Below are 17,240 nucleotides of genomic sequence, written 5' to 3' on the forward strand. Positions count from 1 at the left end.
TTAAAAGAAACACAAAAAATGAGTGTATTAAAGTAATTAAAATATTATGTAGGGTCGCCCTGCACTGGTTAAACTGGTGTGAAAGAAAGAAAACTATATCTTGTGTAATCAAAGCTGCTGTGTAACTATAGAGGGTAGCTACAGTATTTAAACTGAAATAGGGCTGAATGGCACAGGTTACATAGCAGATAACAGATAAGTCCAGTAAAACACTATGGGATTTTATAGAGTTGTCTGTTAACTGCTATGTAACCTGTTCTTTTCTCCAGTTAGAATGGCTGCCCCCCAGCTACACAGCAGCTTATTTATATAAACTATAGTGATATGCAGTATTCAATAAGAGATTTTACTAGCCAGTGCTAAAAAAAGCAAAGAGTGAGCTATACTTTGTATTTTACTATGATATTAGTTAAATTCTATTAAGAGATCATTTCTTTGTTTGTCAGTGTTTAGTCAAGGTGCCCTCTCGGATGTATCAGTCTGGGATCCTGTGTGTGCTTCAAAAGCCAGACTGATGCTGTGCAGGTCACTCTGGAACTGTGGGTACTCTTGCTGAATTTGGTGGATTATGGTGCTGATTGTGTGTATGCGGCTCTCTGTTTGTGCTTGCTCTGCCTCCAGTGCTTGCCATGTGCTGCAAAGAGGTTTATATTTCCATCTTTCACAGCCTGCAGGTGCTTCAGGCGGGGTCTGTAGGACACGATTTGCAACAGGTTCTGTTATATTAGGAACAGAAAGGCAGGTTCTGCTTAGTACAATTGCCAAGGTGAAATATATATACCCACATACCATATATGCTGATCACCCATTCTACTGGAAAAGAGTCTCTAAAAGTGTTACCTGTCGTTTTTTTTCCTGCAGCTGTTCTATTTCAGCCGCCGTGGAACTAAAATCCTGTTTCATAGTGGAGATATTGTGCTGTTTCTCAGCAATGGCTGCAGTGAGTGACTCCTGAGTGTCTTCTAGGTCAGCAATGGTGTCTGTGCACTCTTCTGTGTTCTGTGTAGTACAACACAAACTAATCAGTGGTCTCACCCAATACTCCACCCACGGCAGACAAGGGTTGCATTGAGCTGTGTGTACAGCTCTGAAAGCATATATCAATATATCACCTCTGTAAGATGAGAACATAACAAAGAGCCGTGCTATTATTAGGGATTTCGAATTCAATACTCACTTTCTGAATTTCTTTTATTTTTTTCCTTAAGTCTTGTAGTTTCCTACGAAAGTCACTGACGGTTAACTGCTTCTTATTTCTTCTCACTTTGTCCTTGTCCCCTCCTTGCAATCGTTTCCCTTCGAGATACCACAGCCTCCATGTCACAAATCATCTTCTCTTGTTGTTTCATTAGCTGCGAGTGTCTTATCTGTACATACCACGTATTGCAACAAAATTACTTAATAAATACAATTCAAACCCCAAATCCTCTGCTCTCTCATTTCTGCCAAACTCCCACTTCATTTGTACCTGCATTCTATGTATCTCAGCTTTCATTGCTTGTATGTCACCCTGCCCAATCTCAGAGTCCACTGCATTTCGCATTTCCTTTGCCAGCTGGATCTTCTTTCCCACAACATGATCTGATGCCTTTACAAACAGAAATGTAGGAATATAACTTCCTTTTATTTACACGTGTGGTAACATTCAGTGAATGGATATGTAGGGGATCAGAGAACCCTGACCCCTGTTTCTCAGTCTGTGACATCATCAAGCATAGCTACAGCCTGGGGAAGGACCTGATTGGCTGGATGCCCCAGTGCATGTCTGGGAGAGGTGTGCATAAGGTTTGGAGCCAAAAATCTAGGGGCGGGCCCAGAAGTTTATAAAGGGAGCCCCTGCTGTTGTTTGCCAGTGCAGAGAGAGAGATTCAGAGTGAGCAGCCAGTACAGAGTGTGGTGTGTTCAGATTTGAAAGAATAAAAGTCTGCTGGGCTGCCAGGGAGTATAAAGTCCTCTGTGTGTGTCCACTGGAGTGAACAGGTATTGCCCATTTACCTGCTACGTGGGAGCAGCCACCCTTTTCAACGGGCAAGGTACTCTGGGGCAGGTAGCGCTACCTGGGGGGACTAAACTGAGTTAAGGGTTGGGGTCTATCAGCATCCAAGTTGGGACTGGGCACCTACAGAGGTGGTGCCAGCAGTGGATAGACTACACAAGTTCCTCAGGACAGGATTATCAATTATCCCTAAAGCTGTTCTACCTTATATTTCAAAATATAAAGTTTTGTATTGCAGCAAAACTGTGTGTGATTATTCCTAGTGGAAAGTCCCTTGAGGTGTGCTCCTCAGTGTCCACTAGGTGGAGGCAATGCGCTGTTTCCCAGCTCCCAGTATCTATATTTCACAGAGAACACAAAAATCTGTATATACAGCCCAAATTAAGTGAGTGTGCCAAGAAAGGGTTACAGATAATCATGGGGATTTTTGTGGATACCATCAAGTCTGGATGCATGGAATGTGTAGACTTATTACAACTTTTGATTTATCATCTATTGGGCTGTAGATTGGGGTACAATTTGGGGTTCTACTGTATTGCCAACAGTATAAAGACACACTATGCGGCCTAAAATATCTAGATAGCCTTTCTAAAATTCTACTTAGATGTTTTACACACTGCTAAGTTCCAAACTGTCCCTGGATGTTATAATAGTAACAGCACATGAACTTCTTTGTAACCATGTTTTTTAATGGATGAGCTGCCACACACAAGCCTAACACTGCCAAATGCAATGCCAAGAGAAGGTTAGAGTAGTGTAAAGATTGCTTCCATTTGACTACAACGCAGTGTAAATGCTTCCTATAAAGACATGAGTCGTGTCCCACCATCTAGAACGTAATGGAAAGGCCTGTGTTTCTCAGATACCAAGAAACAATACCTTCCAGAATATGCAATGCAATAATAATGGTCTGAGCTGTTTTTAATAGTCTACTGCCCCCTGGTTCTAGTGAAAGCAAGCCATAATACTACAGTGTACAATTACATTCTCAGGCTTCCTAATTTGCCTACACAGAGTCCTGTTGAAACCCAAAAGAACACCTTGTGCAAAGAACTGGAACACCAGGCCTGATAGACCATAATGAGTGCTCAACCATATTTATGCTCTCCTTTCTTAATTACAGCAAACCCCTTTAACAATATACACCTAGTAGTATGCCTTTCCGAAGGATTAGAAGGTTAAAACATCAAAGGGCAGACTAAATATATTTATACCCTCGATTATGGAATGAGATGTTGGAAAGACAAGTGTACAGATACCTTGGAAAATATATATTTCAACCGGCCAGATTAGATCTGTGTGTTTGCATATATGTATGTTTGCCATCTCTACTTGTAGTGAAGATATTCTGCCTTTTCTCTTTGTAAAAACCAAAATGCAGTCCCAATGGCTTTCAAGCAATAAACTCACTCTGTTTCAACAAGGCTGTGAAGAATTCTTTCCTTCTCTTCTTGAAGGTTTCGTAGATTTTCCTGCATCTCTATAGACTCCCTTTCTGCCTCCTGAAATGCAGACATAGGACAATTACCTTTTGCCATAAGGCATCCAGAAGGAAGGATCCCTAGTTAGCACTTACACGAAGCGAGCGCATGAACTCGCTTTCCATCAGCTGGTTGTTCTGCTGGAGCTGTTCTTTAGTGCTGCTATTCTTGCTAAGCAGCATGTTGAGCCGAACCATGTCATTTTTCAGGTTCCTCATATGATGTTCAATATCTTTTTGTTCGTTCTTTTCTTGCTCTATTTCATCTGCAGAAAAGTTAATGTTATAGAGCTGTCATATTATGAACACACTATTCAATACTGTGTCAGGATGATCCATTTTTTTCATGTTTGCCCCTTCTTGTGTATTTCTATTTTAAAGTTTTTCCTTGCTACTAAAATGGTGTTTCTAATTCTGGTTGCAGATTGTGTTTTGTCCTCCACATATTATTCCATCCTATCATTTTAGTTTAGAGTTAAAATCCAAGCAAAATATAATGGCTTGGAGATATGATTTTGATAAATGATGGTGTGAAATTGCTGGGGGCATGCCTAGAACAACAGAAATAAAAATGGCAGAGAACAGGCATAGGAAAGCAATACAAGATTGGAAGCATGTTACTAGACACCTTTTTAAAGGGGACCTGTCACCCTAAGAAACAATCCAAATCCTATTTTGAGTGGAACAAAATACATGTTACTTACACTTACACAAAATGATTGACAGCTGAGATTATTAAATATGTTTATAACAGGTGTGGATCTTTTAATACATTTCTTGTTCATTGCGGCTGCCATCTTTGAAGCCAAGCATTATCAATAACAAGCGGGCTGTGAGACACCCAGTGAACTAAGCAGTGGAGTACAATAGAAGCCTAAAAGAGTCTGCGGTAGAGAACTGCACTTATTCCACAGTAAGCCATGTCTATATCCATGTATGTTTGTTATTTTTGAGTGTCATGTGGTACTAATCTGTACATATAGGGATGTGATCTTTTGTGGCACAACTTACTTTCAGTACGAATTTTCTTCTGCTGTAGGATAGTAAGTTCTCTCCTCAGCATTTCCACAGACGCATCCTGTTCTTCCCTTTGCTTGGTTAGATTCACCATCTCAGTCTGTAGTCGCAGCCAGTACTGCTGGAGTGACATGATCTCTGAGTTGCATTCATCGATCTGCTTGGTCAATGCAGTGATTTGGATTTCCAATGGTCCCACTTCTTTCCCCTGTAAAATGGAAGGGTCAGTACAACAGTGAGGCTGTGCCCTTATTGGAGCCATATTGCTACCCTAAAGATCATTTTTGGAAACTTTCTTGCAGTAAGTTTCTTGGCTTAGCTCAAAAAAATCACAACATGCTGTACAACATACTGCCAGGTAAAAAATACTGTTCATAGAGTTAAGAAAACTGTATAGTTTATTAACCTTTTCAGATTTATAGATTCTAGAAAGGATGAGAAAAAACTATTTTTCACTTACCCCAGTCTGTGCGATGGTGGCTTCTATTTGCTTGCTGAATAAATTAATGGTGGCTTGTTTCCTCTCAATTGCCAGTGTACGTTTGGTTATCTCATTCTGACTTTGGGAAATCAGATCATTGGTGTCTTCAATGTTTTTGTCCAAGTCAACCAGAGTCTTCTGCAGAGCTTTCATACGTGACAAGCTGTGGTTGATCTCCAGAGAGATCTGAGCTGTTTCATTTTCTACCTTTGAACAATTAATTTCCTGTGGGATTGGTGGATGCAAACATTTGTTATAAAGTCACATTTGAATTTTATGGGAATAAGGATAGTTTATATAAACACACACAATAACATTTTTTGAGCCTATTTGTCAGCAGGTCTTAAGAAAAGACAGGGCATCCACAATTAGCAACTAACAATGAATTTTGTCTCTCTCCAATAGAATAAAAAATGTAACCTGGTTGGCTCCACCAAAGAGAATGAGATAAGGCTTGGTCGCTATAGGTAGATAATTAATAACACATACAGATTGTCTTAAGGTGGGCATACATGCTAAGATCTGCTCACTTGGTGAGGTCGTCAAGCGATCGGATCTTCTTCCGATATCCCCACCTACGGGTGGGGCGATATCAGGCTAATTATAACTACAGGTATAGGTGTCCATCGGTTCAGGGACTGCATCAACGAGCCAATGAGGTCCACAATCCGACTAATTTTCAAACCTGCCCCATTGAGATCTGCCTGATTTCAGGCCAGATGTTGGTCGGGCAGACCCGTCATTCCTGCCCGTACATGGGCAGATAAGCTGCCAAAACGGTCTAAGGGACCGATATCAGCAGCTAGAATTGGCCCGTGTATTGCCACCTTTAGGGTTGCAAGATCTACATCATTCAAAAATGTCATCTCTGATACTGCCCATATATTTCATAAACCTTACGTACCAATTCTAGCGTTTGCTTTTGCAGCTTGGCTGCAAGGAGAGAGGAATATTTGGCTGCCTTGTCAGATGTCATCTTCTCTTGCAGCTTTGCCAATATCTGTGCTTCGAGGTTCACTTTCACCTGAGATTCTTTCTCAATTTTTTTCTGCATAGCTGTGATTTCATTCACATACCCAGACCGCTCCTTAAACATAGACAAAGGAAATATTTTGTAGAGTAAAATTATTTGACCAATTATTTTGCCAAAGGAAAGTTTATGCAACAAAATGACAAGGAGCCATGTATAATCCTTTCCAGATGAATACGGACACCAAAAAAATCTTAAAAGCACTTACAACAGCGACCCTATTTATCGCTTGCTCAGTCTCCTGCAATGTACGTGCATATGTGCTGAACTCCAGGCGCAATGCCTCCTGCTTAGTAAGAGACTGAGCGACCTGTTTCTTGCTCATAGCGGCATCACTTTCTGCACGGTTCAACATTAGCTGCTCATTTCTCTCCTCCTCCTTTGTAATTGTCTTCTTACAGCCTTCAATCTCAGCGTCTATAGAGAGGAGTTCCTGTTGAGCAAGACTTTGGGAAAAAGATTGTGTAAGAAGGAGTGCATGGACAGTATCTAAATGTATATTCATGTGTGTGTAGTCTAACATCACTATGCTCAATGCAAATCACTGGCTGGAGTGATCTAAAGGCCACAGCCTTTAGCCTTTGTATAATTCTCAATAGAATCATGGCAGACTAGTCTCTCTAACAGTAGGACAGATTAGTGTGGGTTATGGCAGATGCCAGGAGAGCCCTACCTGCCAAAACGTGACTGTAAAGTTTAGTTTCTCATGGTTTGGGTTTGGCTTTAGTGAATGCAAAACTTAAGGCAACAGCATACAAGGGCATTCTTAACAATTATATATTAATAATTTGTGACAATAGTTTGAGACAGGTTCTCCTCTGCACAATAATGCCCCTATGAACAAAGTGAGGACTTTACAGAATTGGTTTGCTGAGATGCCAGTGAAAGAACTTGACTAGCCTGAGCAAAGTCCTTACCTCAAATAAACATCTTTTAAATGGATTGAAACACTGACTATGTGGGGTAGTGTGGTACATTTTATGTGGTAACTTAGCATTGCCTATTCCTGGCCATAATCATGGAATCCTTGGTTTACAAATAGTATATTTAAATAGAAGACTGCTAGAACACTTTCTGTTAAAGGCATACCTAAAAGCCTCCTGAATGGCAGCATAGGCTTCATCTCGTCTTGTCATACCAATCAGACTGCTGTTCCACTGCTGAATAAGCTGTTTCTTCTCTACAGCAATGGCCTCAATCTCCATACAGGCCTAGATATAAGTGCATGAAATTAAATAGGTGAAGAAAATAATATCACTTGCCATAGCAAGTAAACTGGAAACATGAATTTGAAGAACTAAAGGAATACATTCTTGTCAGTGAACTGCATGTAGCGAGTGGATATAAACACTACCTCTGCTACTGTCTCCCTTGCAGCCTTAGTGTCTTCTCTCTGTGCAGAGACTTGGGCTTCATAAAGGGCAATCTGCTCACGAAGACGGTCCACCTCACAGGTAAGCCGATCCACAAAAATATCCTATGGATTGATAGAGAGGTGCAAATGGTACAGAATTGAAAAGATATGGAAATTGGGCTAATTTATTTTACACAAATTCAGGAATGATTATAAGCATTGTAAAATAGTGCTACATAAATAAAGAATAATAATGATAACATATAAGCTATGTTTCCTAGCCTGCAAATGTAGATAGTAAGACACCGATTTATTATTCTTCAGAGATCCAGGAACTGACTTTTTTATTTTCTGCCACCAATTTTACCGAAGATGATATTCAAAGGATCATAAATCAGTGTTTGCTACTCAAGATCTGTGATTAGGAAACACATATAGAGCCATTCAACAGTTTAATATAGTGCAGGTATACTATTGCTTGTTATGTCACGCAGATAGTTGTAGATAACTGTGGTCCAACCCACATTACTGGATGACCAAGTTTAAATTGCAACTTTATTGTATGTTAATTAAACACTGCCAAGTAAAACGTAATAGAGCAAAAGGTTTATAATTTTGATGTACCTGTTTTTTTTTCTCCACCTCTGCTTGCAGCCTCTCCATCTCTGCTTTCTGCACTGCACGTTTCATTACATTAATGTCCGAACGCACATCCCGATTCATATTCTCCATATAAAAAAGCCTCAGTGCTAAATTTTCTACCTCTGTCTGCATGGAGGATACTAGAAAAGAGAAGATTTCATGTACATCAAGTGACAATTCAACATCTACAGTTGGAAACTGGATCTGTACTGGTTCCTGCTAAAACTAACCATATTGTCTTTAAGTGTTATAGAAATTTTAGATGGTAAGCTACATTGCAGCAGTAGTGCTATATTAAAGGAGAAGGAAAGTTACAAATTTCAGGCTAGCTAGAATGTACCTAGTTGTCTCTGATGTACCTAGGTGTCATGTAATTTGGGTATGTCCTATGATGGTGTGGGGTGTTACATTATGCAGAAACTGTGCTGGCATTAACCAGTATATTGTCATTTAAACTACCGTCTCTTGGGCATCACATAAAGCTTAAAGGGGAAGGAAAGGCAAAGTCACTGGGGGTGCCAATATGTTAGGCACCCCCAAGTGACTTTAATTGCTTACCTTGTACCTTGGGCTGGTGCCCCTGTTTGAAGAAAACAGCACCAGCCCGGGGTACCTGGAGAGCAGTGCTTCCTCCTTCCAGCTTCCCTTTCCGAAAATGCGAGCGGTCGGCGCATGCGCAGTAGAGTGAAAAGCCGACATCACTGTTAAAGTTCCACTATTCACTCTACTGCAGGGAACCAGGAAGGGGGAAACGATTGCTGCTACCCCGGGCTGGTGCTGTTCTCTCCTAACAGGGGCACCAGCCCGGGGTAAAAGGTAGGCGATTAAAATCACTTGGGGGTGCCTAACATTTTGGCACCCCCAAGTGACTTTGCCTTTCTTTCTCCTTTAACATTATAATCTCCTGCTAGACTGTACTACCTACAATTATTTTAGTGATATAACGTGTGTCTTGTTTAATGGTGTGTCTCACCTCTACCTCCCCCCCTAGCTCAACCTTTCTCAACTATTCTCTTCTTTCTCCTCTTACTCCTCTCCACCCTTCCTTTTCCCTTGGGTATTGCTCCCTTCACCGTAAAAGTCAAATAAAATCTTTAAAAAAAGAAATAAAAATAATGGTTCACAATCACAACAGTGATTTAACAGTGTTTAACAGTGCAAAATGGTATATATTTATCTAGCCAGATGGCCAGTAACTAGAATTTAGATATGTGACCTTTAAGTTCTGAAAACCTTTCAGAGAAGTATGTCGTGTTAAACCTTTTCTTTATCTAGAAAGGTAAGCTTCATTACAGTTCCCCCTTGTGGTGCTACACATTGTCTCTGCGATGATCTGTTATTGTATAAGCTTTTATACAGCACAGTAGGTAGCTCACCTTTCTTGCGCTCTGTGTCTGTGATCTGATGGGTCTTCTTGTACAAATTCCTTATTGTTTCCAGCTCATCCTCTTTCTGACGGCGTTGGACAGAGACATGTGAATGTTTGTCATGCTGCTTTTCAAGTCCCATCTGCAGGCGAGCCAGTTCCTGCTGCACCCCATACAGAAACATGCCAAGATCCTCACGCTCTTTCTTATTATTCTTCATGGATTCAGTCTAAAAATACACAAAATAAATAATATAATAATTGTTATAATTGTAAGATAACTGTTTCAAGGTCTATTGAACAGATGGGTGTTAACTTTGTTACCTCAATTCCTTGTTCATTACTTACATTTCTAAAAGAAACAATGAGGTGAAGTTCTGCCCTGAAATGTTTGCAAGCCCCACGCTTGATGAAGGGCCGAGCACCCGAAACATTGCATTTACTAATAAACCATGCAGTGGGTTAACTCGCTTGAAATTGCTCTTTTGTGCTGGTTTGACATTTTGCTGACCTGATAGCAAGGTGGCTGATCCTCTGAACCAAGGACTAGGTGTATTTTAAAGGAGAGGTAGTGGGTGTGTCGGTGCAACTGCACTTCTAGAAAGACCATAAGCTAACTATACGTTATGAAACTTGGTTTACAGATATAGTTTATAATTTCAGTCTTTACTTTCTTCTACTCCTTCTAAGCTCCTTTCCTATCCCCTAGATTGAGAGATGCAATACCCTTATACCTAAACCCTAAATTCCACTTAAAAATTTCAGTACCCTTATAACTGCTCAATTAATTCCACGAGATTAATTTAATATTCTAGGTCTGCAACTCCCTCAACTAAACTAGAGAAAGTCAGTAACCCCTATATCCCCCTCCAACTCCCTATTGAAAGCCAATAACCCATACTGGGAGTATACTCCACTAGCGATCCTCAAACCTATGCTCTCTGCTCTTCTAGCAACATTCTGTAGCCTCATTTCTGCACTGTACTTTTCCTCTTAGGGAACAGAATTCTCATACTTGCACCCTAGAAAGATTTAGTATTCCTCCACCTTCGGACTGCAATGCATTCATACCTGCAACCCCCTAACCCCCTTAGTAAAATATTCTCTGCAACCACAACTCCCAAGGCAGTATTCTCATACCTGGACACCCTTAACACCTCCTAACTGCACCCCCAACTCCATTAAATATATTCAATATAGAATGCCAGAGTCCCATAAAGCCTTCATTTGAATTTGTGCATGAATTTGTGAATATCTCTGCTATAGATTCAGTGTTCCCATGCACGTACCATTTCACGCAACTCTAGGTCCAGACTCTTGATCTGTTTTGTTAGATAGGTCTTGAGAGCCGTCTGGAATCTTCCCATCAGAGGCTGTTGAAAAGAAAGTAAACAATTAAAATGTTTTCTGAGCCATATATATTCTCTATATAATATGTAATATCTTTGTTAACCGGTTTTTATGATTATGGGAACATTATACTAGGTACATTTTAACCCATTATATCATTTTCTTCCTGATTAAATTAAGCCTAACTTACATACACCTGGGATTATTCGACTTAAAGGTAATACTGTATGATGGGCAAATTAAAAACACAGTTTTACACCATACAAAAAGCCTCTGGCAGACGACTGCCTATATTATATTTTAATAGTATTGCAAGATGCCTTGCAACACTCAGAGGCATATTTTTAAAATGAAAGTTGGCTCAATTGCCAGCACACTCAGAGCCCACTTTGTGTAGAAGTGATAACTTCCAACAAATGTACTACTGAGAGTAGCACAGCAGCAAAGAAATCTCTGCCAATTCTGATATTAGGTAACATACTGCCAGTTTTACTGTCTTCTTTTCATGTTTAAAGAATGCATTGACTACAAAGAACTATATAATTTCATCAGATAAAGATATTCTCCACCAACAAGAATGTCATTTCAACCCCAGCGAAAAGCTAGGGCAACTCATCCAAGTGAGGAGACTGGATTTTGGTTTTGCTCTTACATGGTCTGGGTCCAGGACAACCAGTTCTGATTCTTTATCATCATATTCTTTCTTTTCCTCTTCAGCTGTCTCCTCTTCCCCTACTGGGTCATCTGAATCTTGGTTATTTGCCTCATCATCAGTCTCTCCCATCTGCATGGCAAACTGATGAAAAGTGGAATAGGACGATGACCCCACCACTCCTGTTCATGGGCGTCCACAGAAGGGGGCAAGAGGGGGCACTTGCCCCCCCCTGGAAAAGTAGCAAAAAAAACCTTACTTTCTGCACTGTCTCCTCAAGCCCGTTTTTGCTGTGCTCCGATTGGATCTTTCTTCTTGTGGATTCTCCAATCAGAGCACAGCTTCCTTGACAGACAGTAAAATTGACCAATCAGAGCACAGATGCACACAGGGATCGGGAGATTTTGCAAACTGGAAACAAATGAAGACTGAAAAGAAGAATCTGCAGCTGTAACTTTACCTGAGAACCAACTCTCAACTTTTGCTGCAGATTTCATCCCACAGGCACTATACACAGGCACTATACACAGGCACTATACACAGGTACTATACACAGGCACTATACACAGGTACTATACCCAGGTACTATACCCAGGTACTATACCCAGGCACTATACCCAGGTACTATACCCAGGCACTATACCCAGGCACTATACCCAGGCACTATACCCAGGCACTATACGCAGGCACTATACGCAGGCACTATACCCAGGCACTATACCCAGGCACTATACCCAGGCACTATACCCAGGCACTATACCCAGGCACTATACCCAGGCACTATACGCAGGCACTATACGCAGGCACTATACCCAGGCACTATACGCAGGCACTATACCCAGGCACTATACCCAGGCACTATACACAGGCACTATACACAGGTACTATACCCAGGCACTATACGCAGGTACTATACCCAGGCACTATACACAGGCACTATACACAGGCACTATACACAGGTACTATACCCAGGTACTATACCCAGGTACTATACCCAGGCACTATACACAGGCACTATAAACAGGTACTATACCCAGGTACTATACACAGGCACTATAAACAGGTACTATACCCAGGTACTATACACAGGCACTATACACAGGTACTATACCCAGGTACTATACACAGGTACTATACACAGGCACTATACACAGGTACTATACCCAGGTACTATACACAGGCCTCTGTTCTGCCTCTATACAGATTTCAAATGGGGGCCAAAAATATTGCTCTGTGAGGCTACAATTTTATTATTATTATAATTTTGTATTACTTATTTTTCCAAGTAGGCCCCTTAACTATTCATATTCCCATCTCTTGTTTAAACCACTACCTGGTTGCTAGGGTAAATAAGACCCTAGCAACCAGATAGCTGCTGAAATACCAAATGGAGAGCTGCTGAACAAAAAGCTAAATAACTGAAAAACCATTAAAAATAAAAGTGAATTTGAATGCGAACTAGCCCTGATCACAAACACAAATGTTTGCAGATCCCCTCACAGAAATGCGCGTATAAATACTTTAACATACTAAACATTTTAGGGTAAAAACAAAAAAGCCCCCCCCGCACTTTTGTACAGTATCCCTGGGAGTCAGTGGGAACGGCAAGAGGTAGTTGGGAGGTTAACTTTTTACGCCAGCAGCGAATCCACTAAGTGTCACATTAGCTGTAGGTCAGTCTGTGTATGGGCCATCTTTAGCCTCCCCTAGTATCATCCTGCAAAAAAAAAAAAAAAATATATATATATATATATATATATTTGTCTGTTGCAGGATGATACTAGCTTACTTGCCCCCCCTTGGAAAATTTTCTGCGGACGCCCATGCTCCTGTTTCACCTGGGTAAACAAGGATGGAAAAGTTCCCAATGAAGAATACAATGGATACAGGTTGAAGGATTATGAGGCTCATGTGGCTGTATCTAGCTGCTTTTTTAATGTGTCTGACCTTTCTTGCTAAAAGTGGAAGTTTACAGTTAATACATTCTAATAAACGAGTTTATTTGATTAAAAGTGGCAAAGTTTGATACAGGTCTAACTATGGCAGCCAATCAGCAGGTAGCTTTTTTCTGGTGGTCACCTGTTTAAAAGCAAACGTCCTAAAGTTTACTGCACCTGAGCAGACTTTATGCCTTTTTAGTTACATTGGTGGTACAGTTAGCCTTTATTAAGTGAAACCTCTCTACTTAATTTTTCAGAATTCATTGAGGTCTGGCATGGTGCCAAGAGACTAGCGAATTACTAATGTAGTCTGAAAACTATAGGCCTGTTAGTCTGACATCAGTGGTAGGAAAGCTTGTGGAAGGGGTTATTAGGGAACTTGAATACATTGCAAATACAATACTATAAGTTTATGCCATCATGGCTTATGCGTAACAGATCTTGCCAGACTAATTTAGTTGCCTTTTATGAGGGGGTGAGTAGGAACCTCGATGCTGGGATGGCAGTGGATGTCATCTACCTGGACTTTGCTAAAGTATTTGATACAGTACCGTGCAGAAAGTTATTGCTAAAATTGAACAATATTGGCCTAGAACATAATATTTGTAATTGGATAGAGAACTGGCTGAAGGATAGATTACAAATAGTGGTGGTAAATGGTAATTGGGCCAGTGTTGTTAGTGGAGTACTGCAGGGGTCAGTTCTTGGTCCTTTGCTTTATAACTTGTTTATTAATGACCTGGAGGTGGGCATAGAGAGTACTGTTTCTATTTTTCTGACAACACTAAATTGTGCAAAACTATAAGTTGCAGGATGCTGCCACTTTGCAGAGCGATTTGACAATATTGGAAAATTGGGCAGCAAAATGAAAATGAGGTTCAATGTTAAAAAGTTCAAAGTTATGCGCTTTGGTAGAAATAATATAAATGCAAGTTATACACTAAATGGTAGTGAGTTGGGGGTATCCTTAATTGAGAAGGATCTGGGGTTTTTTGTAGATAACAAGTTGTCTAATTTCAGGCAGTGTCATTCTGTGGCTACTAAAGCAAATAAAGTGATGTCTTGTATAAAAGGGCATTGACTCAAGGGATGAAACATCATTTTGCCTCTTTATAGGTCCCTGGTAAGGCCTCACCGTGAGTATGGGGGGCAGTTTTGGGCTCCAGTCCTTAAGAATGATATTAATGAGCTGTAGAGAGTGCAGAGACTGCAACTAAACTGGTAAAGGGGATGGAAGGGTTAAACTATGAGGTAAGACTGTCAGGGTTGGGGTTGTTTTCTCTGGAAAAAAAGGCGCTTGCGAGGGGACATGATTACTCTGTACAAGTACATTAGAGGGGATTATAGGCAGATGGGGGATGTTCTTTTTTCCCATAAAAACAATCAGCGCACCAGAGGCCCCCCCTTTAGATTAGAGGAATGGAGCTTCCATTTGAAGCAGCGTAGGTGGTTTTTCACGGTGAGGGCAGTGAGGTTGGGGAATGCCCTTCCTAGTGATGTTGTGATAGCAGATTCTGTTAATGTTTGTCTGTGCTGGTTTCACTTGGAAGGGTTGAACTTGATGTACTCTTTTTTCAACCTTATCCATTTATGTAACTAAATTATCAGACATCTTTTTCTGCTTAAAATACTACCTAGTTGTCAGGGTCACTGACCCCCATCAAGCAATAGACAAAATTAACTTGAAGATTCCATTTTTATGTTATTTTGCAAAATGTTATTGACAAAGTTAATTTTAAGGGTAGTATCCATTCAGGGGCAGTTTTCTGTAATTGCCTGGTTGATGGGTTTAGTGTCAGTCCTTACAAACAGGCCTACATAGTTCTTGACTGCAAAAGACACTACACTTGCTACAAAGGCATGCCTAAATAAATGCGAAAATGTGGGGAAAATTATAGCAATAACATCTTTCTATATTGAAGCATGTCCAAAATATTCCCTCATACCTGATTCTTCAGGTTGCTCCATATCCTGAGACAGGGCTGACCTCTGGGTAATGTCACCAAAGTAGTTAGGGACCGCACTGTGACTGCTGGTAATCATTGCCTCATCTGTGTCAGAAGCTTTTGGTGAAAGAGGTTGTTCTCCTTCTGCAACAGATATGTCTTCACTTGCAGCCTGTTAAGAAGAATGGACTTCTGTTAACAAAACAGTCACAATGAAGGGTGAATGGGGAGTGTCTCATTATATACTTTGCAAAGCCCAAACAGGGAACGTCTTTTTACTTCTGTGTACTTCCACTGAACGCCAGTGCCCCCTGCCCATGTTTTTCTGATGAATAGTGCACAAATGCAGCAACTGATGAAATAAATGTTGGGATTATATTTCATTTTGAAATTTTACGTGGGCTAGCCATATTCTTATTTTTCCGCCATGTGACTTGTGCTCTGATAAATTTCAGTCACACTTTACTGCTGCGCTGCAAGTTAGAGTGATGCTACCCCCCTCCTTTTGCCCCCCCAACAGCAGATCAGCAGAACAAGTAGAAAGCTCCTTGACACCTGCATTGCTAAAAATGCCTCCATGCCCCACCTCGTAGTAGATTTGAGAATAACACCAAGTCCAACCATGACTCCTCCAGGCACATTAAGTAGGAGAAAGAATAACTTATCTGAAAGCAAATGTATGGTGAAGTACTGGCTCTTTCTGATAGCACAAGATCAGGCACAGTGACCTGAGATGGCGCCTACACACCAATATTTCTAAAAACTAAAAAGTATATGTTTATTGGTTCAAGAATAAAAATTTAAATTGCGGCGGCGCGATTTCACGCAAATCACCCCGCCGCGTCTGCCATCCCGCCGGCGACTTACATTTTCGCCGGTGGGATGGCAGGGGTAGGCAACTCGGGGAGATTAGTCGCCCGCGAACAGGGAGTTTTGCCGCGGGCGACTAATCTCCCCGTGTGCCAGAGCCCTTAAGTTTATCAGAGCACAGGTCACATGGCTGTGGCACCCTGGGAAATGAAGAATATGGCTAGCCCCATGTGAAATTTCAAAATTAAATACAGTATAAAAAAATCTGTTTGCGTTTTTGAAAAACAGATTACAGTACAGAATTCTGCTGGAGAAATTCTACCTGATGCGTCTCCCATGACAGTATTCCTTAAATATCTGCAGCTCTGTATATAAACCTGAGCCTACTTACCGCATTATTTGTGGCCTGTGGCTTCTCTTCTGTATCAGGGACATCTTCTGCTCCAGATCTAGGGCTAAGGAACATCAGTACACAATATTTTATTTTTCTTTCCATTATTATAGCATATTAATTCCATATCTATAATAAACAGTCAGCATTTATAAGCAATTCTAAGATAAACAATAAAAAGGAGCTATTTAGTTTCCAAATTAATGTAATGAAACCCCTCCCCCAAATCCCTTTGTTTTGGAGGAGGGGTCCGAGTGCTGAAATAAATTGTTTTTATAGTGCTAATTCTTGTCTATTTGTTTCGGGACTATTAGTTGCCATCAGATACAAGGTATTGTGTTATTATTAAAGAGAAAAACCCAGTGGTTGCCATGTAACTTGTAATATTAAATAGTAGATTTTACTTGGAATAACTTAAGCCAGGTCTGGCCTGGGATCCAAAATAGGCCCTGGCATTTCAAGTACACAGAGGCCCAACAAGCCCCCCACCAGCCCAATAAATAGTGACTGTCTATGGGATCTTACAGCAGCCCCTTTGGCATTTGCCTGAACCCACAGATTGCCATTGGTATAAAGTCTTTGGCACCAGGTGGGGGTCTTAGTGACTTTTATGTATTTTTATTCATAGGTATGAAAGCACCTGTCATTTCTCCTACAGTGTAAACCATCAAAAACAATAGTCAAAAAGTGACATCTTGTGGCCAAGTAAAGCAATGGGAAGAATGCTGGAGACTTTTCTAAAGAGTCTGTCAGACAAGATAGCGCAGTAGAACTGTTTTACCTCA

At 40.7% G+C, this 17,240-nt stretch overlaps 1 protein-coding gene across 1 annotated transcript in view; it reads right to left on the minus strand.

Annotated features, from left to right (window-relative positions):
- Positions 1-17,240, minus strand: part of ccdc40 (coiled-coil domain containing 40) — an 83,745-nt gene that overhangs the window by 60,514 nt on the left and 5,991 nt on the right. Inside the window, exons 2-15 of the mRNA XM_031894196.1 lie at positions 16,456-16,519; positions 15,255-15,426; positions 11,369-11,550; positions 10,656-10,739; positions 9,377-9,596; positions 7,983-8,140; positions 7,359-7,481; positions 7,094-7,215; positions 6,213-6,450; positions 5,879-6,061; positions 4,954-5,199; positions 4,488-4,701; positions 3,573-3,742; positions 3,407-3,498 (exon numbers count right to left, since the gene is read on the minus strand). Coding sequence (XP_031750056.1) covers positions 3,407-3,498; positions 3,573-3,742; positions 4,488-4,701; positions 4,954-5,199; positions 5,879-6,061; positions 6,213-6,450; positions 7,094-7,215; positions 7,359-7,481; positions 7,983-8,140; positions 9,377-9,596; positions 10,656-10,739; positions 11,369-11,550; positions 15,255-15,426; positions 16,456-16,519 — 2,268 coding nt within the window. The remainder of the gene's footprint in view (positions 1-3,406; positions 3,499-3,572; positions 3,743-4,487; positions 4,702-4,953; positions 5,200-5,878; positions 6,062-6,212; positions 6,451-7,093; positions 7,216-7,358; positions 7,482-7,982; positions 8,141-9,376; positions 9,597-10,655; positions 10,740-11,368; positions 11,551-15,254; positions 15,427-16,455; positions 16,520-17,240) is intronic.

The sequence above is a fragment of the Xenopus tropicalis genome, chromosome 10 (assembly GCF_000004195.4).
Source record: "Xenopus tropicalis strain Nigerian chromosome 10, UCB_Xtro_10.0, whole genome shotgun sequence".
NCBI lineage: Eukaryota > Metazoa > Chordata > Amphibia > Anura > Pipidae > Xenopus > Xenopus tropicalis.